We start from the raw sequence: 22,790 nt of genomic DNA, 5'->3' as shown, positions 1-22,790 counted from the left end.
TGTTTAAAAGAGAATTTGGAAGAAAGTTTTGGGGGACGGTTAGTTGTTTTTAGTAGAGGGGGAGCCATTCTTGGTTTCTCGGAGGAGCTTGGCTCTGGGCAGTGAGATATTCATATCTTACTGATTTTCTTGTTTTGCAGAGAATAAAAACACTCATATTCAGTCTTCATTTGATTTCTTTCTGTGCTTTTAAAAAAATCCTTATCAGTACCCCTTACAAGGGACGGTAGGAAGATCTGCTCAGGAGGTAAAACAGGAGGAGGTGGCATTTGATATAGTCAATAGGTGTCACAATAGCAAGGCATGAATGTTAGGTGCAATGATAAACATGTAGAGGAGGTAAGGTTGTGGGTGTGGTGGTACATTGGATATGTTTGCAAGGTCAAAGACATGAGTAGTAGTGGAGGTTTGGAGAAGGGAATTAAATCAATACAAAGTAGGAAGAAGACTCAGAAGTTGACATCAATTGCAATCAAGGAGGGTGAAAATCACTTATACCTCTTTCGAGACTGAGGGTTAAGAAGTCACACACATGAGACCTGGCTAATAGTTTATCAGAACTAGGACCAAGAGTGTTTACAAAATAGGTGGACCAGTAGACATGAGAAGTTAAAGCTTGGTGAGATTGATGAGAGGAAACAAGATAGAGTGAGATATTTGTTTGTTGATAATGGAAGATGGCATGTAATTGATAAGATAGCATCCCCTAAAATTGTTGAGGAACACAACCATGAGGTAAAATGGTTCAAATTGTTTCAGTTAGTTGTCTATAATTGCTCTCTACCACCACATTTTGTTGTGGGGTATATGCACAAGGTTTGATGATATCATGGAAGGTCATGAATGTCTGAAAAGAATGGGAGAGATATTCACTAGTGTTATTAGAATGGAAAATATGAAAGAAATACCTAACTGGTTTGCGCTACATCAATGATTTTTAATTTAAGAACAATTGAGTACATCAAAAATAATCATCGATGAATGTTTCAAAATATTGAAATCCCAAATGTAACACTACTCGAGCCCAAATATTCAAGTGAATTGATGTAAAAGAAGACAAATCTTTATTAGGGACACTCCTTGGAAAAGAACAATTGTGTTTGTTTAATTGACACGACTCACATGACAAGGTGGATAACATAGATAGATGTAGTACAAGATATTATAGTTATGCAAAGGTAGGATGACTTAATTGAGCATGGATAAGAGAAGGGAATTTACCATTGAGCAAGCATGAGCATCGGTACAAAATTGATAGAGATGATGAGACCACATCCTATGCCAGTCATTTATTCTAAACTCCAGTCTTGTAATTGTTTAGTAAATAAATAATACAATCAAGGGAGTGAATAGGACTATTAAAAGATAATAAATTAAACAAAGATCCAAGGGCATGAAGTTCATTGTCAATGGATAGAGAAGGGAGAAGGTGAACAATACCAACACCATGAGACAAGACTTAGTAGTCATTATCCATAGTGACAAAAGGTAAATTATCATTAGAGGAAAGAAAGACAAAAAAAACTTGTTGGAAGTCCCACATCGACTAGGGATAAGGCCAATTTATAATATATAAGTGTGGTGTAAGCCTCACCCTTCAAGCCGGTTTTGTGGGGTTGAGTTAGGTTTAAAAATCCACTTTCTAATATGGTATCAGAGCCATCGTTAAAAAGCCCATCCTAGCGATATTTGTTGTTTTTTGGGCATATTGTTCCACCCGCTATCGGCCGCTATTGGACCACCTAATTTCTACTATCAATGCACGAGATGTCTATACCTCGGCATGAAGGGGGTGTATTGGAAGTCCCACATCGACTAGAGATAAGGCCAATTTATAATATATAAGCGAGGTGCAAACCTCACCTTTCAAGCCGGTTTTTTGGGGTTGAGTTAGGCTTAAAAACCCACTTTCTAATAAAACTCATTACTAGAGATATGATTAGCAGCATTGGAGTTGAGGATCCAAGGACCAAGGAGTGAGTGAGACCAACAAACGACATGCATAATGTGCAATATAAGTAATGGAACTAGAGGTTTAATGTTCCTCATAGCATTTGAGAAAGTTGTGAAAAAAGGCAAAGGTTCGGAAGCCTCAAATGGGGTGTCACAAGAAGTAGGGGGACATATGGAGTTATTTGGGCAATAATTGCAAACCCAGTGGGTGATTGTTTAATGCATAACACCATTCAGTTGTGTGAGTAAGCTTGTTGCAATGGTTGCACTTGGGATGACCTATGTTTGGCTTGTGAGAGTTATTACGATCATTACATTGAGATATAAAAGTTGAGGAATCACCAGGAGATATAGTTGGAGGTATGTCCAGTGTTATCGAACTCGCGAGTTAACTCGTTAACTCGGTCGAGTTTAGGAGTTCACATAGTGCTTTCGAGTTAACTCGTAAGCAAACTCGCTTTTGGGGTAGGATCGGTGGGCCAATTACCTGATACCAATACTTTGACAACCTTGGGTATGTCAATAGGTAATTGGCCAATAGGTAATTTATTGATACCCAAGGTTGTCAAAGTATTGCATGGCCATCAATCAAGCACACACTGGATTTAGGTTAAGGTATACTTTTTCTAGGAAATGATAATGTTAATGGATGATTGGGCAACTTCAATGTTGAGGAAGTAGCTTAGCGAACCCAAGTCCTTGATTTGGTTTGAAATTGAGTGTGGGGATGAGATGAGATGGAGGATTCCTAATAATTATTGGCATTGATGACATCAACATACATAACGTGATAGATGCAAAGTCCATTTGGTGAGTGGAGGTGAAAGACTTAGTGATTAGCTTCACAATGAGTGAAACCAAACTCAAGCATAGCAAAGGTAAAGGAACTAAACCATGCCTGAGGAGATTACTTTAAGCTATAAAGGGTGCAACAAAGTGTAAGGTGTGAGACGTTGGAGACTGTAATACACTAAGAAAGTATGGAAAAAAAGATGGTTGAGCAAGAAAGATTAAGAGAAGAGATTACAATTATTGAGGACACCTCAGATTTATGTCATGAAGGTCTACAAGAAAAACTTCATATCTTACATGGGATTTGATGGAAAGGTACTAAATCAAAGGAAGATATTGATATGGTTTTTTTTGTCAACTTTGACAATGTATATGAACAAGTGTCAAGTTATAAGATCAGGGGTTTGGACTTTAGACATGTGTGTATGGAATTATTTTGAAAAATTATTTTTTGACTCCTAACTAGGGGATACTCGGTTCACCTAAAGAAAATAAACTGTGAAAGGCTTGGGAAAACGTGTTCAAGTTGCTTCCTTCTTGGCCATACTGTACCTTTATAATGGAATAACTACTATTGGGAGAACCTTTAAAAGTGTTACTAAGGACTTCCCTATAGGGAAAGATGTACACTTAAGCTCAACTTTTTTATTCCTAGGCTTGTTTAAAATATAGTCTTTGATTTGCTTATGATTGAGTGTTATGAGACACTGATGTTCCACGCTGTGTAATATGAGATGTTTGATAAAGTATTTAAGTTTTTGGCTAAGCCTGGAGGGTGTATTTTATAGTGCTTGGACTTGTTAATTAGTAACAGAGCTGATTGTGGATATGTTGAACACGACTACCTAGGGAAGGTTGACTGGTGAGGTTAACCCAAGAAAAAGTGAAGCGTCCCCCGTAGTGAATTTACAATTTGATATAATGTTGGCTATGTTGTCGAACTTGCATTTTCGAAGTCTATCCTCATGCAAATTTAGTTTACTTTTACAATTTATGATATTGCTCAACCCTTAGGGATTATCTTATTCGCACATGTCATGCTGAAACGAATTAAAAAAAGAAAAGTCGTGGGTTATGATAGTTGATGAATTTGTACAACCTATAAAACTTCTTTTGGCCTTTTCTGAATTCAGTTGAAAAATTCTTATTTCATTTCTTGGTCAGCTAAACGAGTCAGAAAAAAAGATTGAAGAGTTGAACCATGATCAAGAAACTCTCATTGATATATTCTCTGAAGAGAGGGAAAGACGTAATGCTGAAGAGAAAAATCTAAGAAAGAAGCTTCAGGTTTTATTCTTATCTAATGCTCTGCTAATCCCCCTCCATCCGTTCCCTGAATATATATAAAAATGAAAGAATGTGCTATGTTTTTTTTTTTTTTTAATCCAAAACAAGTTGCAATTACAGTACCTGTTTTTGGTCCTGTAGGAGGCATCGAATACTATCCAAGAGCTGCTTGACAAGATACGGGTACTTGAAAAGAAGTCTACAAGTGGCAAACTAGAACGATAATGATGGCCTTGTTATTGCATTTTCTGTTGAGTGTTGTATCTACCTGCCACTGGGAACCAATGTTTTTCTGCGATGCTGCTTTTATCATTTATTGGAATCTTCTAACTTAGGGTGTAGGGTGATACTGTAAATTGATTGTATAGTTTCGCGTCTAACACCTCATTGATATTAAAATTTCTGTCCAGTACGGAGGAGTGAATTAGAGACTAACTGAACAATGTTCTTTACCATGGGATTAAGAGCAATTTTCGTGCAATAGTATCGTTCTCAAATACTAGTTCGATTTTAATTGAGGCACTTGCTAGTTGCTTCTACATACTGTTCCCTTTGTTTAGTTCGAACTCTCACCGTTCACAGCATGAGTGTCGTACCAGGTGAGATTCTTGGGGCGGATTTTGCCTGGTTTTTGGGGGAAGAAGTTGATAAGCGGTTAGACGAAGTTGATTATTATACGAAGGTTGTTAAACATTGACGTGTGATGTCGAACAGTTGGGTCTACTTGATTTAAAATTGAGTAAAACTGATTTTAGTATAACTAAGTTTGACTGAAAACTGCAGAACATAGTTTAGTTTACTTGTTTTTATATTAATTTCAATCTAAGATTTCACATTGAAATGTGTTATGGTAATGAGTTCTTAATTATGCTAGTCAATTATAATCTACTTATAGTAATATGTTATGAATATAGAATAATTGATTATCTTTTAAGTGCAATATTCTTATGAATATAATAAATTCATGTCCCTTAAAACTATAAATTTTGACAGGAGAAAGAATTATTTAAGGGAGGCGAAATATGTAAGATCCTGACAAAAATCAAGTATTAGAGGCATTAAAATGTTTTGAATAATGATATTTCATTATTTTAATTCAAAAAATGTCAAAAGTATAAATAAAAGTTTCTAATAATGAGTTTTATTATCTAAAAAGTTTTATCTTTTTAAAACTCTTTAAAATTCTTTTGTCTTTTTTCTAGAAATTCTAACTTCCTACTCATTTATTTGAAGATTAGAGACTTTTTGAGGGACTTTTGAGACAAGATCTTCATTTCTAGTAGATTGATTTCAACTAAAGAGTAAGTTGATTTTTACCTTTTTTTAAAAAAATTAGTGTTTTTGCATGTAGGTGTTTTCTACACCTTTTGGGGTCTGAGTCTTTTTTAAGACTTTTTGTTGATTAGTGATACTGAGGTTATATTGTGATCATTTTTTATGAATTGTAGGAGGAAATAAAGATCTTGAAGTCATAGAAGGAATTCTAGAGTTCTTAGAATGTTCGAACGTCAACCATGTAAGGAAAGCTAGTTTTCTTTGATTTTAATTGATAGACAAGTTTTATTTGATGTTTGTATGATTGTTCGGTGGTTGATTTGTGAAAATAAATTAATTTGTGAGATTTGGTATGTGAAGTTGCTAGTTAGAGTTTGGTATGTAAGTTGAATATCATGAATCCTTGTGTGCAGATGAAATTTTGATATTGTATTTGATTTTTAATGAATTTGGGAATGTTAAATTGACTATGTTATTTTGGTAGATGGTTGTAGGACCTTGGTCTGATCATAGGTTAGAAGAATGATTCGTTTTTGGGAAAAAAAAGAGTTTTAATAGGTGAAATTCCATAGGAGTGATTATTAGAGTAAGTTTGAAGTTTCTGGACTGTTTTTAGGTAATTTAAGACTTGATAGGCTTTTAATTTTGTTGAAATTTGGTTTGTATTCAATCAAAGATATAAATATGTTTGTTAAGAAGTTGACTTTAAGCCTAACTCAACCCCACAAAATCAGTTTGTAAGGTGAGGTTTGCACCCACTTATATATATATATATCTATATATATAATATTGGCCTTATCTTTAGTTGATATGAGGCTTCCAACACCTCTCCTATGCTAAAGTATATACATCTCGAGTGTGAGACTAAACATTAATGGGTGGTCCGATAACAACCCGATAGCGGGTGGAACAACATGCCCACAAACAACAAATGTCGCTAGGATATGCTCTAACCTGACTTTGATACCATGTTAAGAAGTGACCTTTAAGTCTAACTCAACCCCACAAAATCAGCTTGTAGGTTAAGGTTTGCACCCACTTATATATTATAAACTGGTCTTATCTCTAGTCAATGTGGAACTTCCAACAATGTTTACTAATCAATTGTAGTGTTAAGAATACCAATTTGAATTTTTGAGTAGGTCTTGAGTCCATTTAGATTAAATTTTAGAGTTGTTGTCATCTGGTATAACACTGAACTACCCTGTAGGGCGTTGGGCGCTATAGAACCTGAGAGCTTCTGAGTTTGAGGATGCTGAGCGCCATGAAGTCGGAGAGCTCACTGGCTTGTGAGCGTTGAGCGGTGGACTTTGGCATTGAGCGCCTCTTCTTCACTACAGTTGATCATCCGGTGCTAAAATCTAGCGTTGGGCACTGACATTCTTTTAGTTGTGTTAATTTATTTGAAATCTTCTAATGTAGGTATTGTTTGAATTGGTTTAAAGTGAATATATTTTGGTAGCTATTAATGCTTTTGGAATGGTATAAACATGTGTGAGAATCAAATATATGTGTGTGAGAATCAAATATATGTGTTGTGAGAAGAATCTCCAAGAGAGATTCTATTAAGTCTAGGAGAGATTCTATATTCAAGAAATTTATGGTGAATGCTTGATAGTGAGATTTCAAAGAGAAAATATCCTAATATTCTATCAACGATTCAACTTATATGGAGATGAATGAGGTGGTGGAGAGAATGGTAGGAGGTCTACTCTAGCCTTTTAGGTGCAAAGAGTGGAAGATTAACCTCATGTGTACTTGGTCAAGTTACCCTATTTATAACTCTGCAGAGTATAAATATTACCTTGGTTGCATATCTTCAGTGAAGTCTATATTAGCATCGTATCCGGATAATTAAGTATAAAGGTCATTTGTTGTATGTCAGCACCCTATTTATAACTCTGCAAAGTTTATAGATTTTTGTGAAATTTTGATTTAAGTTTGATATATCAAGTTATGATATGATAATTTCTTTGTACCTGCTTGCTTGGTTTTCTATTAATTGTACGTATCGTTTAAATTTTTGGCAATGATCACCATTTGGTGTGAGTAAAGGATGCTATAGGTGATAGCATGCCTTTGATCGAGTAAGAGGATACAGTCAAGTGATTCGCGAAATTTAGTGTGTGTGTGTGTGTGTATTTGTTTTAAAGAATTTTGTGAATTGTTGATTTAAGTTTGATATATTAAGTTATCATATGATAATTTCTTTATACAATAGATTATCCTACTTTATTGGTTTTCTATTTTGTGTGTGTTTTGTTTAAATCTTTGGCAATGATCACCATTTGGTGTGAGCAGAAGATGCTATAGTGATATCCTACCTTTGATGGAGTTAGAGGATACAGTCGAGTGAGACGCGGAGTAGCTAGAGTTCAATCTCAACGGTTGTTCAACAACAGAAGAGGGGTTAAAGACCTAAGGCTTTAGGTTGAGTTTATGCTATGACGGATACAAAGGCGATTGATTCAGGTAATTTGGTTATTGGAAGTTGTGTTATATTGTAGAAGTTTATGTGTGTTGTTTGATTTTGGAGCGACACACTCGTTTGTGTCAGAAAATTGTGTTAAAGATTTGAGTTTGCATGTAATGGAGTTTAGGTATGATTTTTTGTATCTACCCTAGCTTCGAGTTTGGTGAAGACATATACAGTATGTGCTAGATGTTCGGTGATGGTAAAGGGTCATATCATCAAAGTCAAATGATATGCTTACCCTTGCAAGGGTTAGATGTAATCTTAAGGAAAGGTTGGTTATCCGCCAATCAAATTCTTATTGATTGCAACCAAAAGATGTTGAGTTGGAGTCTTCACGTCAGACTGTTAAGGAGGTTAAAAATGGTTCTTTATGCTTTGTAATCTTAATTCATCTAGTGGCGGAGGAAGGTGAAAAAAATACAAAGATCCCTTTTGTGAAGGATTTTGTAGATGTTTTTCCTGATGAAGTGCCTGGTTTGCCTCCTAAGAGAGAGGTGAAGTTTTCTATTGATTTGGTGTCGGGAGTAGGACTAGTATCAATCGTTCCTTACCATATGGCTCCAACTGAGCTAGTTGAGTTAAAGAAGCAAATAGATGAGTTGTTGTAGAAATTGTTTATCCGTCCCAGTGTGCCGCCTTTCGGAGCACCAATTTTGTTGATGAAGAAAGATGATAGTAGTTTAAGCCTATGTGTAGAGTACATGCAGTTATATAAGTTAACCATTAATAATAAATATCTTTTGTTGCAAATAGAAGATCTAATGGATCAACTACATAGGACAATGGTATTTTCCAAGATCAACTTAAGATCAGGGCACCATCAGATATTGGTCAAATCTGAAGATGTGTAGAAAACTGCCTTTAGGTCTTGGTAGGGGCATTATAAGTATGTGGTTATGCCATTTGGTGTGACTAACGCTCTTGTCTTGTTCATGGATTATATGAACAAGATTTTTATGTCCATTCTAGATAAGTTTGTGGTGGTCTTCATAGACGACATACTTATCTACTCCAAATCTTATGAAGAGCATGAGGAGCATTAAAGGACAATGTTAGGCATCTTGAGGGAGAAACAGTTGCAAGCTAAGTTATCTAAGTGTGAATTCTAGATAGAAGAAGTGCAATTCTTAGGCTATGTTATATCAAAACAAAAGTGGTGTTGGAGTGGGAGCGATCAAAGCCTATGACCTAGATAAGGAGTTTCATGGGTTAGGCTGGTTATTATAGAAGGTTCATTAAAAGATTTTCCAAGATAGTAATGCCTATGACATAGTTAACCCGAAAAGATAAGCCTTTTTGCATGGACAGATAGATGTGAGGAGAGTTTCCAAGAGTTAAAGAAAAGGTTTACTAGTGCACCAATGTTAGTAATTCCTAACACAAGTAAATCTTTTGAGGTCTTTTGTGATGCATCATACCAGGGTTTGGGTTGCGTGCTTATGCAATAAAAGAAAGTGGTGGCATACGCTTCAAGGCAATTAAAGGTTCATGAGAAGAATTACCCCACTCATGATATAGAGTTAGCAGTGGTGATGTTCGCCTTGAAGATATGAAGATACTACATGTATGGTGCTCAGTTTCAAGTACTTGTTTGATCAAAAGGATTTAAACATGAGGCAGAGGCGATGGTTAGAATTTTTAAAATATTACGATTTTGGGCTTTTATAAAATCTGGGAAAAGCTAATGTGGTTGCATATGCTTTAAGAAGAAAGGCAATGCATGTGTCTTATATAATGGTCAAACAACTTAGGCTAGTGGAGAGGTTTAGAGGCATGCAGTTGCAGGTGGCTATGGGAAAAAAATGTCATTAGATTTAGTCACATGACAATATCTAGTGATTTCTTGAGTTTGGTTAAAGATAAACAATTGTTAAACCTGGTTTACAGAAGATTATGAAGTTTATTAGATTTGAGTCGGCTAAAGATTTTGTGATGAGTATTGTTGAGGTTTTGAAGTTTAAAAACAAATTTCGTATTCCTAATGATGTCAAATTGAAGAGGTTGGTTTTAAAAGAAAGTAGTTGTCTGAGTATTCATTCTGGTATGAACAAGATGTATCAAGATTTAAAGGATTCTTTCTGATGGTCGGACATGAAGCGTGATGTGGCTCAGTTTGTAGCATCCTGTTTGAAGTGTCAAGGGGCAAAGGTTGAACATCAAAGACCTGAAGGGATGTTACAACAATTGGAGGTGCCATAATGGAAATGGGATAGCATAGCTATGGACTTTTTTACCCATATGCCAAGATGAGTAGGAGGTCATGATGCGGTTTGGGTGATAATGGATCGGTTAAAAAAGAGTACACATTTTCTAGCGGTTAATCAACAAATGTCAATGGTCAAATTGGCACAGTTATATATTAAGGAAATAATAATATTGCATGATGTACCTTCAAGTATTGTGTCAAACAAAGACCCTATATTTACTTCTAGATTTTGGCAAAGGTTGCAACAGTCTTTGGGTAGTAGGCTGAGAATGAGTTTTGCCTGTCATCCTTAGACTGATAGACAATAAAAAAGAACGATTCAGTCACTTGAAGATTTGTTGAGAACTTATGTACTGGATCCTATGGGTGGATGGAATGAAGAGTTACCTTTAGTGGAGTTTACCTATAATAACAGTTATCATGCTAGCATTAAGATGGCTCCATACGAGGCACTATATAGTAGAAGGTGTAAAACCCCTTTATGTTGATATAAAGATGGTGAGGTAGTTTTGGTCAAGCTAGAATTGTTGAAGCAAACTACAGATAAGGTGAGGAAGATACAACAGAGGATGAAGGCGTCTTAGAGTCGACAAAAGTCTTATGTGGATCAGAGGAGGAAACCTTTGGAGTTTGTAGTGGGGGAGCATGTTGAGGACCATAGTGTGGGAAGAGTTATTCACTTGAGGAAACTATCTCCTTAGTTTATTGGTCCATATCTTATTTTGAGAAGAATTGGACTGATAGCTTATGAAATTGCTTTGCCTCCTCAATTAGCTAATCTTCATCAAGTTTTCCATGTCTCTCAGTTGAGAAAGTACATGCCTAATTCATCTCATGTATTGGATGTTGAGAATTTTGAAGTTAAGGAAGATCTTTCGTTAGAGGTGTTGCCTGTTAGTGTTGTGGATCGCCAAACGAAATCGCTTAGAAGCAAATCCATCAGTTTAGTCAAGGTAGTCTAGGATGGGAGAACATGTGACTTTACTTGGTAGTTAGAGGAAGATATGAGGAAGTTATATCCACATTTATTTTTTGGTAAGTTCAATTTTCAAAGTCAAATATTTTTGTTGTTGAGGAAAATGTAACACCCTAAAATTTTCGAGGTCGAGTATTAGATGCAGTAGAAAAAAAAAAATCAAGTATTAGATGCAGTAGAGTGTTCTAAATAATGATACTCAATTATTTTAATTCAAAAAATATCAAAAGTATAAATATAATTTTCTAATAAGGAGTTTTATTATCTAAAAAGATTTATCTCTCTAAAACTCCTTTCTTTAAAATTCTTTTGCCTTCTATCTAGAAATTCTAACTTCCTACTCGTTTATCTGAAAAATCAGAGACTACCTTAAGGATATTTGAGGAGAAATCTTCATTCCTAGCCAATTGATTTCAACTAAAGAGTAAATTGATTTTCACCCATTTCCTTAAAATGTGGTATCTTTGCATGTAGGTTTCTTCTCCACTCTTTTGGGGTCTGAGTATTCAATAAGACTCTTTGGTTATCAGTGGTACTAAGGGTATACTTTGTTCAAATTGTTATGTAGGAGCAAATAAAGTATCAACCAAGTAAGAGAAGCTAGATTTCTTTGATTTTAATTGATAGACAAGTTTTATTTGATGTTTGCATGATTGTTTAGTGGTTGATTTATGAAAATAAATTGATTGATGACATTTAGTATGTTAAGTTACTTGTTGGAGTTTGCTATATGAGTTGAATTTCATGATTCCTTGTGTGTAGATGAAATGTTGATATCTTATTTGATTTTTAATGAATTTGGGAATGTTAGATTGACTATGTTGTTTTGAAATATGGTTGTAGAACCTTGGTTTAATTATAGGTTAGAAGAATGATGCATTTTTTTTTACCTAAAATGAAGGTTTTAACCGGTAAAATTCTATAAGAGTGGTTATTAAAACAAGTTTGAAGTTTGTTGATTGTTTTTAGGTGATTTAAGACTTGATGGGCTTTATTTTGTAGAAATCTTGTTTGTATAGAGTGAAAACTGTCATTTGCAATTTAGGGAGTTAGATTTAGCAATTGAATTGAATTCTTGTTAAAATGGGTGAATATGTATTCAATCTGGGATATATATATATATTTACTAATCAATTATAGTGTTAAGAATACAAATTTCACCATTTAAATAGGTCTTGAGTCCATTTAGATCAAATTTTAGACTTGCTATCATCTGGTATAATATGATGAGTGCCAGGAAGTTAGAGAGCTCACTAACTTGTGAGTGCTGAGCGGTACTTCTACATTGTAGTTGATCATTGGGCACTAGAGTCTGACACTGCGCGCTGACATTCTTTTAGTTGTGTTAATGTTTTTGAAAGCTTCTGATGTAGGTATTGATTGAATTGGTTTAAAGTGCATCTATTATGATAGCTATTAATGCTTTTGGAATGGTATAAACATGTGTGAGAATGAAAAATATGTGTTGTGAGAAGAATCTCAAGGGGAGATTCTACCAACCATTCAACTTATGTAGAGATGAATTGAGTGGCGGAGAGAATGACAAGAGGTCTTTACCCTAACCATTTGTGTCCTAGGAGTGGAAGATTAACATCATGTGTAGTAGGTCGAGTTATCCTTGTTTATAACTCTACAGAGTATATATACTACCACGGGTGCATACCTTCAGTGAAGTCTATGTGAGTATCGTATCTAGATAATTTAGTATAGAGGTCATTTGTTGTATGAGTATATATTTTATAGAATTTTGTGAATTGTTGATTTAAGTTTGGTATATTAAGTTATCATATGCTAATTTCTTTGTACGTTAGTTTACCCTGCTTTCTTGGTTTTCTATTCTCTATGTGTTTTATTTAAATCTTTGGCAATGATTATCATTTGATGTGAGTAGAGGATGCTATAGGGGATAGCGTGCCTTTAATGGAGTCAGAGGATATAGTCGAGTGATACGTAGAGTTTAGTGTGTGTGTGTGTGTGTATACCATAAAGACTTAGAAATTGGTGTTTTAGAAACGGTAGTGGTTTAAAAATAGTGAGACTCGATTATTATAATATTAAACGGTTTTATTATAAATAGTTTCGTTATAAACAAATTTCATTATTTTATAACACACAATCTCTCTAGAAACCACTTTTCTAGAGTTTTATGACTTCTCTCTAGGAGTTCTTTTTCTTTGCTAATCTTTCTAAAGATCAGGAAGCACTTTTGTGATCCTTGAGGAAAGGTCTACCAACATATTAGGTCAATTAATCCAAAAGAGTAAGTTGGTTTTAACTCTTCTTCTTAAGCTCTCATGCTTACTCTGCATTATTGGGGGAGGTTCGATACACACATATCTCCACATTGATAAGATATTATCTTCTTTGGTCAAAGCCCTCATGGATTTGCTTTAGGTACCATTCCAAAAGACCTCTTACCAATGGAGGTATCTATGTGTTATAAACTCATATTTGTCTCTTCTTTTAACCGATGTGGGACTTTGTTTGTATCCCAACATCCTCCCTCAAATAGAGGACTATGGTCTCCTTCTTCTCCTTCTACGGAAGCCTTTTATCCTCGAGTACACCATGGGCATACACCATGGTCAACATTGAGCATCTCTTGCTCTCCACCTCTCATGAGCCATCCGGCGAATCTGCCACTGGCCACCTACCTAGCTCCACCTGATCATAGGGGGACGTACTCGTCTGAGCCCGGTCACCAGACCTAAACCATGGGCTCTAATACCACTGTTGGGGGGAGGTTTGATACACACATAGATCTCCACACTTGGTAAGATATTGTTTGCTTTGGGCCAAGCCCTCACGGATTTGCTTTTGGTACCACTCCATAGGCCTCTTACCATTGAAGGTATCTATGTGCATATAAACCCATATTTGTCTCTTCTTTTAACCGATGTGGGACTTTGTTTGTATCCCAACATGCATGTGTACTTTGTTTCCTATGCATGTGTCATCTATGTGTTCTCTTAGGTTCTCTATTTATCAATGGTTCTAATGACATACCTTGATCATGTTTTCGTTGTTTGTAGGTGTTATTTGGTCTCTTTGAGCAAAAGAAAGCATAATAGAGTTCTCTAGAGCTTATTTGAGTTTCTACCAGATAAGGGAAGTTAAATACCTTTTTTCTATAATGTTAATGCTTTAATAATCTGAATTGGTATGTTAGAGTTTGATCAAAGAGATTTAACTTGTGGAGATTTTGTAGTGTGTTGATGCAATTGCTTGGACTTGACCTATTTGTGTGATATTTGATATTGGGAGATGATTGCGATGAATGCTTGTTGTATATTGTTGTTTTGACCACTGAAGCCGTTGTAATTGAGGTTGTAATAATTGGTTAAGAACTGTTGTTTAACCTTGAGGTAATGGAAGGTGAAAGTTTTGGCTAGTATGGGGTCTAATTTGGGGTTTTAATAGGTGATTTTCTTAAGGAGCGATTTCGGAGAGAAACTTGGTGTTTGAGATTGGTTTTTAGGCCATTTACGACTTTTGTAGCTTTTTAGTTCAACAAAATCTGATATGAATTGTATAGAACTTAATATATGAGCTTCAGAGTTTTTGGTTTGTTAACATGACAGTGTAGGGATCAATTTTAGGCAAGAAAGATGGGTTTTAATAGGTTAAATCTTGGAGGAAGGGTCTTGTGAGCAAAGTGGTTGTTTGATGTTTACTTTGAGACCATTTAGGACTTAGTTGGCTAGTTAGTGCATTGGAAAATATGGTTTAAAGCATTTGAATTCCGATACATGAGTTGTGAGTAGTAGGTTGATCGATTGAACTTTGGTTCTTGGCCAAATCACCAAATTGTTATCTAATTTAAGTTATAAACTACTTTGGATCAATTTTAGTGTCTAGGATGTCATTTTGATCATTTGGATGGGTATTGGGACAACCAAAGCTAGTTTTGAATTAGCTTGCATTTGGTATGACGTTGAGTAGTCGTGTGTGGCACTCAGCGCTGTCAAACCCAGGAGCAATTACTCTCCTTGGGGCTGAGCGTCAGGGAAGTTATGCTAAGTGCCACTTTTCTAGTAGTGTTGGGGCTAAGCGCTAGAATAATTAGGTAATTGCACTAAGCGTCACTTTAATGAGTTAGTTTCTTTTGATTTTTTTTGTTATTCTATGGATGGAAGATATGTTTGATATTGTAATATTTGTTTAGTGATTCTTAGATATTAAGTTGTGTTTATGTTAATTAGGGAAACATAGACCCTATGCTTATTTTGTTATTTTTGCATATTCATTTGTATTTGGGCTAAGCCCACATTCTTATTATTATAAATACATTACCCTATGTGTATGCAAAGACACACAGAGGAGATTTCTCTTCATCTCTTCCTATTTCATATGGTATCTAGAGCTTAGGTTTTGTTCCAAGTCTCTTCCACGGTCTCCAGTACTCATTACCGTCGCAGTCGCCACTGTAGTCGTCGTCGTCGCCGCCATCGCTGGAGTTGCAGAATCGACCGACGACCACTCTCCATCCGGATCGTCTTGACCGGGCAACCATCGTGGTCCAAAGATCGCAGTGATTGGAGCACCTACGCGCCTTCACGCGCCGCCGCCAAAGTCGCAGATCCGCCGCTTCCTACCGCGCGTGCCGGCGCGTCGCCGGAGCGTTTCGCCGCCGACCAGAACTACTGTGATCGCCTCCTCGCCATCTTTCCGGATCTGTAGTCATTACATCAATCGGAGCACGTTGGATTTTTAGGGTTTCTCCCTCTCCACGGCGTCTTCCGCGTCTACAAACACCTCTGCTAGTGCCTCATCTTCTTCTGCTGGTGCCTCTGATTCCCCAATATACACTAATTATGTGAATGTACACTTGTCCATTGACAAGTTAGATGGCACGAATTATGCAACATGGGCGTCCGACATCAAACTTTGGTTGAAGAGTCAGAGGTATGTAGATCACCTTACTAAAAGTGTGACTAGTACTACCAAAGAGGACACTTCCCGCTGGATGAAAATTGATGCCCAGTTATGCATCGTCATAAAGTCCACCATTCACTCTTCTCTGAAACGAATGTTTCGATCATATGAAACATGTTCAGAAGTATGGGCACAAGCGAAGCTATTATACACGAATGACACCCAACGTCATTATGGTGTTTGTCAGGACCTATTCACTGTTATTGGTCCGCACAATCCTGGTCCCATGGCAGAATATTTGGGTAAAGTTCATGCCCTCCTTCATGATTTTAATGAGTTATTACCTCCTGCTTCCACTCCTGCTGAAGAACTGGAACAACGACCAAAGTTCTTCATGCTATTGGCATTATACGGACTCTCTGATGATTCCTCCCATGTCCGTGATCAGATTTTGGGTTCTCCTGTCATACCCAACTTCACTTCTACTTGTTCTGCTCTTTTGCGTATTCCGAGCAAACCAGTGATTGAGACTCACCCTTTAGGATTTCAATATTTTGGGGCGTTTATTGATGATTATTCCAGATGTACTTGGATGTTTTTAATGACAAATCGTTTTGAGTTGTTTTCCATTTTCCAATCATTTTTCAATGAAATAAAAACACAGTTTGGGGTTTCTATTCGAATTTTATGCAATGATAATGGCCATGAATACCTTTCTCAACCGTTTAAACATTTTATGGTTTCTCATGGCATTCTTCACCAGACCTCATGTGCTTATACTCCTCAATAATATTGAAACAACTCGTACACTTTTAATCCATGGCCAAGTACCCTCACGTTTTTGGGGGTGATGCAGTTCTCACTGCATGTTATCTCATAAACAGCATGTCGTCTTCTGTCCTAGATAACAAAATCCCTCGTTCTGTCTTATTTCCTCAAGACCCTTTACATCCATTACTTCTTAGAGTCTTTAGGTCTACATGTTTTGTTCATGATTTTAGTCTAGGTCTTGATAAGTTATCTCCTAGATCTCACAAATGTGTCTTCTTAGGATTTCCACGGTCACAAAAGGGCTATAAGTGTTTTTCCCCTTCCCTCAATCGTCATTTTATCTCCGTTGATGTCACCTTTGATGAATCTTCGTTTTATTTTTCACATCTATCTTCTAGTTCTGTACCTCTACCTATAACTGTTGATATTCCTATTGTTTGTGATCCTTTAGACTCTCATTCCCCACAGGATCGTTTTCTTCTGTGTCAATTCCCAAGTCTGTGGGTGATGCCTTAACTCATCCTGGTTGGCGTCAAGCCATGCTGGATGAATTAAGTGCTTTACAGAAAAGTGGAACTTGGGAGCTTGTCCAATTACCATATGGAAAGTCTGTTGTTGGTTGCAGGTGGGTGTATGCTATCAAAGTTGGCCCTGATGGTACAATTGATCGTTTGAAGGCTCGACTGGTTGCCAAAGGCTACACACAGATTTTTTGTTTGGATTATGGTGATACTTTTTCTCCGGTAGCGAAAATGACCTTTGCTCGCCTATTCATTGCCATGGTCGTTCTTTGACACTGGCCTCTTTACCAACTTGATGTCAAAAATGCTTTCCTTAATGGTGATTTGCATGAAGAAATTTATATGGAGCAACCGCCCAGCTTTGTTGCTCAAGGGGAGTCTTCTGGATTGGTATGTCGTCTTCGCAAATCCTTATATGGCCTAAAACAGTCTCTTCGGGCCTGATTTGGTAAATTCAGCAGTGTTGTTCAACAATTTGGTATGTCTCGCANTGAAGCGGATCATTCAGTGTTCTATCGCCACTCAAGTGCTGGATGTATCTACTTAATAGTGTATGTCGATGACATTGTTCTCACAGGAAGTGACTATCTTGACATCTCTCAGATGAAACAACACCTTTGTCACCATTTTCAAACCAAAGATCTTGGCAAACTTCGGTACTTTTTGGGTATTGAAGTAGCACAATCCAATGATGGTATTGTCATATCTCAGAGGAAGTATGCATTAGATATCTTGGAGGAAACATGGTTAATGAACTGTAAATCTGTTGAGACACCTATGGATCCTAACATCAAACTCCTACCAAATCAGGGGGAGCCTTTCTTAGATCCTGAACGACACAGAAGATTAGTTGGTAAATTAAACTATCTTACTATTACGCGTCCTGACATTTCTTTTGCAGTTAGTGTGGTGAGTCAATTTCTAAACTCCCCATGTAAAGACCATTGGGATGCAGTTGTTCGTTTACTGAAGTATATTAAAGGATCACCTGGAAAAGGTTTGCTATATGGTCCTAACAACGATACAAAGATCGTTTGCTATTCAAATGCTGATTGGGCTGGTTCCCTTTCTGATAGGAGGTCTACTTCTGGATATTGTGTCTCTATTGGTGGTAACCTGATATCTTGGAAAAGTAAGAAGCAAAGTGTCGTGGCTAGGTCCAGCGCAGAAGCAGAATATAGAGTTATGGCATCAGCTACTTGTGAGCTTGTGTGACTTAAACAATTGCTTAATGAATTGAAATTTGGAGATGTCACTCACATGACACTTATATATGATAATCAAGCTGCTCTTCATATTAGCTCTAACCCTGTCTTTCATGACAGAACCAAGCACATTGAAGTTGATTGTCATTTTAGTAGAGAAAAAAATCATATTCGGAGATATCAAGACTGAGTTCGTTAACTCAAACAACCAGTTGACAAACATATTCACTAAGTCCTTACGAGGACTTAGAATTGACTATCTTTATAACAAGCTTGGAACATATGATTTATATGCTCCACCTTGAGGAGGAGTATTGTGTTTATGTTAATTAGGGAAACATAGACCCTATGCTTATTTTGTTATTTTTGCATATTCATTTGTATTTGGGCTTAGCCCACATTTTTATTATTATAAATACATTACTCTATATATATGGAAAGACACACCAAGGATATTTCTCTTCATCTCTTTCCTATTTCATAGTGATAAATATTTTTTGTGCATAAAGTTACGTATGGATTTTATTATGTTATATATATATATATATATATATATATATATATATATATATATTCCATCTATTAATTTTTAACATGATGAGATGTTTAGTATCAACTTAGTATTAAGTTCAATGCACTTTTGTTTTGGATTTTTAAAATCTAAAAATTCATTCTATCTAAATCTAATTAAATAAATTACATTTTCAATATAAAATTCAAATTTAAATTTGAGATTCATGTATTTAAATAGACTTAATGTAATATAAAAATGAATGATTATGGATTAAATTTCATAATTTAGATTTCTTTTCACAAAAGGTGACGGAGTATACGTTGGTATAAATGGTAGCATTGATTTGAATTTGAATGAGCTTTGTAATAATATGCAAGTTGTATGAGTAAAAGAAGATGGGAATATAAATAAGGAGGCGAAGTTGTTTGTTTGATGCAGTGGTGTGGATGGCTTATTCCCGTTGGTGTTGGTTCCCACTGTACATTGCAGCCTCAATAGCTCTTGGAATAATCGCCATATCCTCTGCAATTCGTTCATCTGAATCCAAGAACTCAAGCCAAGAAGCCATACCCATACACCATGATATCTCTCTCAATGCTTCCAACGCTCTCCGAAGAGCAGGCTTCCTTCTAATGGCAGACCTTCTCCACCACTCTCCTTCCTTCTTCAAACCGCCCCAAAACTCAACCATCTTCGCTATCAGAGACTCCGCCATCAGAAACACCTCACACCCTCTCTGGTTCCTCAAAACCCTCCTCCTCTATCACACCACCACCGCCTCCTCCTCCAACCCCTTCTCCTTCCACGACCTCCTCAACATGTCCCAAGGAACCTGCCTCACCACCCTCCTCCGCCACAAAAACATTTCCCTCACCAAGGTTGACCCTGCAACAAACTCCGTCGAGATCAACAACGTCTTGATATCAAACCCTAACATCTTCCTCGGAGACCAACTAGCCGTGCATGGCGTTCTTGCACCCTTCTCCCCCTTGCACCCGCAAGACCTTCTTCAACGGGGTTTGGATTTCTTCATTCGACCCCCCACTTGTTCTTCCAACGACTCCCTTTCCAAGAACGGGGTTCGGTGGAACCGCGTTGTTCACTTGCTCCGTGCAAAAGGGTACGCTTCCTTCTCCGTTGCACTGCGTTCGGTTCTTGAAGAAATAAAGAAAGATCATTCAGGTAGTTTGGGTTTTGCTACCATCTTTGCTCCTCCTGATTTCATGTTGATTGGCCCCAACCCTTCGACTTTGCTTCATAGAGCTGTGAGGCTTCATATTCTTCCCGAGAGGTTTCGTTACGAAGAACTCGCTTCTCTTCCGGTTAGGACTCTCTTGAAGACGCTCGTGCCTGATGAGCTTCTTGAGATTGATGGGATTCTGGATTTCGCGCCTGGCATGTTCGTTAATGGTGTTGAGATTGTGGCACCTGACATGATCACTTCCGAGAACTTCGTGGTTCATGGGATTTCTAAAGCTTTTGAAATGACTGAATACTCATTCTCTGATGAAGACGATGATATCAGCGACAGCTCTTTCTCTAAGGAAAAATCAGTTAAAAAGGTGAACGAATATTTTGAAGACAGTGGATCTAGTGGAAAAACCTGGCGTTATTACATACGGGGATCCAAGCTAAATGTATAGTCACATACAACTATCTTTATTTCACTTTTTATGTGAGTTTTGGTATAATTTTAAGTTTCATATTTCTTTTCTTGAGCAGTTGGATGATGCAGAAAAAGATATTGAAGAGTTGAACAGTGATGAAGGCGTATTTTCTGAAGAGGGATGAAATGACTATTGAATGCATGATTGTACCAACAGAGGGTTGAAATTCTCAATTCAATCTTTTCAACAAGTTTCCTTCTTATTCGGTGTGTACAAAAAACATTGTCTATGTTTTGTAAATTTGTTCTCAATCAACGTTTATGTTTGATGTATGAGGTTATCATTCCACCTTGTCAATTTTTAAAAATCCAAAGTTGATTTTAAGTTTAAAATAATTAAGCTTAAAGGGTGTTTGATATATGGGTCAAACTTTTTCATAAGAAACTATGACTTTTTTAAAATCTTGAATCCAGTTAATTATTTTCTTGAGAAATTGTTAAATTATTTTTTTGAATGATAAAATATTGTCACTATTAGATAAACTTTTCAAAAATTAAAGAGAATCGAAGTCATTTTTATTGAAATATTTAATTTGTTATCTTATCAAACGATTTAGTAACATAATATCATATGTTTTGATAATTTTTTTCAAATAAAAAAATGACTTTTTCACCATTTAAATTTCTTTTGAGATGCCAGGCAAAATAATATTCATGGAAGATATTTTTGAACAGAAATTAAAGACGAGAAATAATTTTATATTTTCAGATTTATGAAAAATTAAAAACTTTCTAAACTAACGTTTTCCAATATAAATGTTAGAGATAATAAGAGTGAGTTTCTAATAGTAGGTTAGATCTTCACTCCTATAAAATTTAGTTGGTCAAGTTAATGTTTTTAATTCGTCTATTTTGGTTGTCAAACTCATTAAACCAGCGGGCCAAAAGTGAAACAAGACAATCTGAGCTGTTGTTCGTTTCTTTTTAAATTAAAAACTAAAATAAAAATAATTTAAAACTTATTTGAATTATATTATTTAATGATATAAATAAATAATATTGTAATTTAAATTATTAATACTTACAAATTAAATTATAATTATTAATTATAATAAATTAATTTAATATTTAAAATAATTATTATTTAATTTATTTAATTAGAGTATTAATTAAATCATTAAAATTTAAAAAAATATTTATAAAAATAAATGTATGACACTATAATATTGTAATGATAAAAAATTGAAATTATAAATAGATTTTATAAAAGTTACCACCAATCTAATTTGAGGTGGAGTTTGTAGGTGTTAAGTGGTGGACTTTAATTTTAACTTAACTCCATAAAATTGACTTGTAGGGTGAGGTTTACATTCACATATGTACTATAAATTGATTTTATCTCTAATCAATGTGACACTTTCAACACACCCTCTCACATCGAGAGTGTGGGACTAGACATTAATGGATGGTTCGATAACGGATGACATGATATGTCGAATAACTCACTATGATAGGCTTTTAATTCATGACTCTGATACCATGTTAAGAAATGGACTTTAAACCTAACTTAACCGCATAAAACTGACTTGTAGAGTGGGGTTTGCACCCACACATATATTATAAACTAGTTTTATCTCTAATCGATGTGGGTTGAGTTTGTACCCACATATATACTATAAATTAGTGTTATATCTAGTCGATGTAGAACTTTCAACATTGAAGAACACCTTTTAAGTCTAGGAGTGTCTATCCATGTAAGGGATGCTAGATATTTAAAAGTTTTGTTATGATTGAATGAATGGAATATGTGTTATGTTTTTTATTGATTTATAAATGTGTTTTTGCGAAATGTTTTATTTGGACTCTAAAGCATTTGATGTGTATATGAAATTAGAGTGGTTGTAGGTGATGTTTGGTTGATTTGATAATGTTACTAGAATTGCATATGTGAAATTATGATTTATTGGTGTTGGTCTTAGTAAATGATAAATAGGTTTTCATTGGTTTCAATTAGTTTATTTGAAAAGTTGAATTTAGATACAAATTGTGAATAGTAATACAAATTGTGAATTAGTGTGTGTTAGTGTTTGCTTTTGTCAAATAAACTCCAATCCAATGTTAATCTTTGATTTCCTAAATTCAAATTTTTCTTATCGATTTGTCTTGCCATACTATTTGTTTTCCTTTTTCATTGTAAATACTAGGTTATAGTACTTGTTGTTTTGTTGATGTTTTCCTTTTAATATTTGTTTTTACTCTTTAGTTTAAACATGCATTACATTTAATCTTTCGTGCATTTTACATTCCATGTTTGCATTTTACTTTTCTAATTC

General features: G+C 35.6%; 2 protein-coding genes across 6 annotated transcripts in view; both read left to right on the top strand.

The window, feature by feature from the left end:
* The window catches only part of LOC106768338 (protein MICRORCHIDIA 4), a 29,580-nt gene extending 25,026 nt beyond the window's left edge, over positions 1-4,554 (top strand). Inside the window, exons 19-20 of the mRNA XM_014653431.2 lie at positions 3,910-4,032; positions 4,174-4,554. Coding sequence (XP_014508917.1) covers positions 3,910-4,032; positions 4,174-4,257 — 207 coding nt within the window. The 3' untranslated portion in view covers positions 4,258-4,554. The remainder of the gene's footprint in view (positions 1-3,909; positions 4,033-4,173) is intronic.
* LOC106766657 (fasciclin-like arabinogalactan protein 21) lies at positions 9-20,801 on the top strand. Of its 5 annotated transcripts, none has more exons than XM_022784319.1 (5): positions 5,515-5,548; positions 7,609-7,779; positions 19,290-19,971; positions 20,113-20,488; positions 20,574-20,801. In XM_022784319.1, the coding sequence occupies exons 2-5, from the start codon at positions 7,752-7,754 to the stop codon at positions 20,640-20,642; spliced, it is 1,155 nt and encodes a 384-aa protein (XP_022640040.1). In that variant the 5' UTR covers positions 5,515-5,548; positions 7,609-7,751; the 3' UTR covers positions 20,643-20,801. The 5 variants fall into 5 exon arrangements, with proteins under 5 accessions (XP_022640039.1, XP_022640040.1, XP_022640036.1 ...); XM_022784316.1 differs by adding an exon at positions 11,440-11,555 and having other exon boundaries at positions 5,519-5,548; positions 19,290-20,488; XM_022784315.1 differs by having other exon boundaries at positions 5,518-5,548; positions 19,290-20,488.
* Positions 20,802-22,790: the final 1,989 nt, after the last annotated feature.

Source organism: Vigna radiata, chromosome 7 (assembly GCF_000741045.1).
Source record: "Vigna radiata var. radiata cultivar VC1973A chromosome 7, Vradiata_ver6, whole genome shotgun sequence".
Classification (NCBI taxonomy): domain Eukaryota; kingdom Viridiplantae; phylum Streptophyta; class Magnoliopsida; order Fabales; family Fabaceae; genus Vigna; species Vigna radiata.
This window is presented reverse-complemented; position numbering and strand designations above follow the sequence as displayed.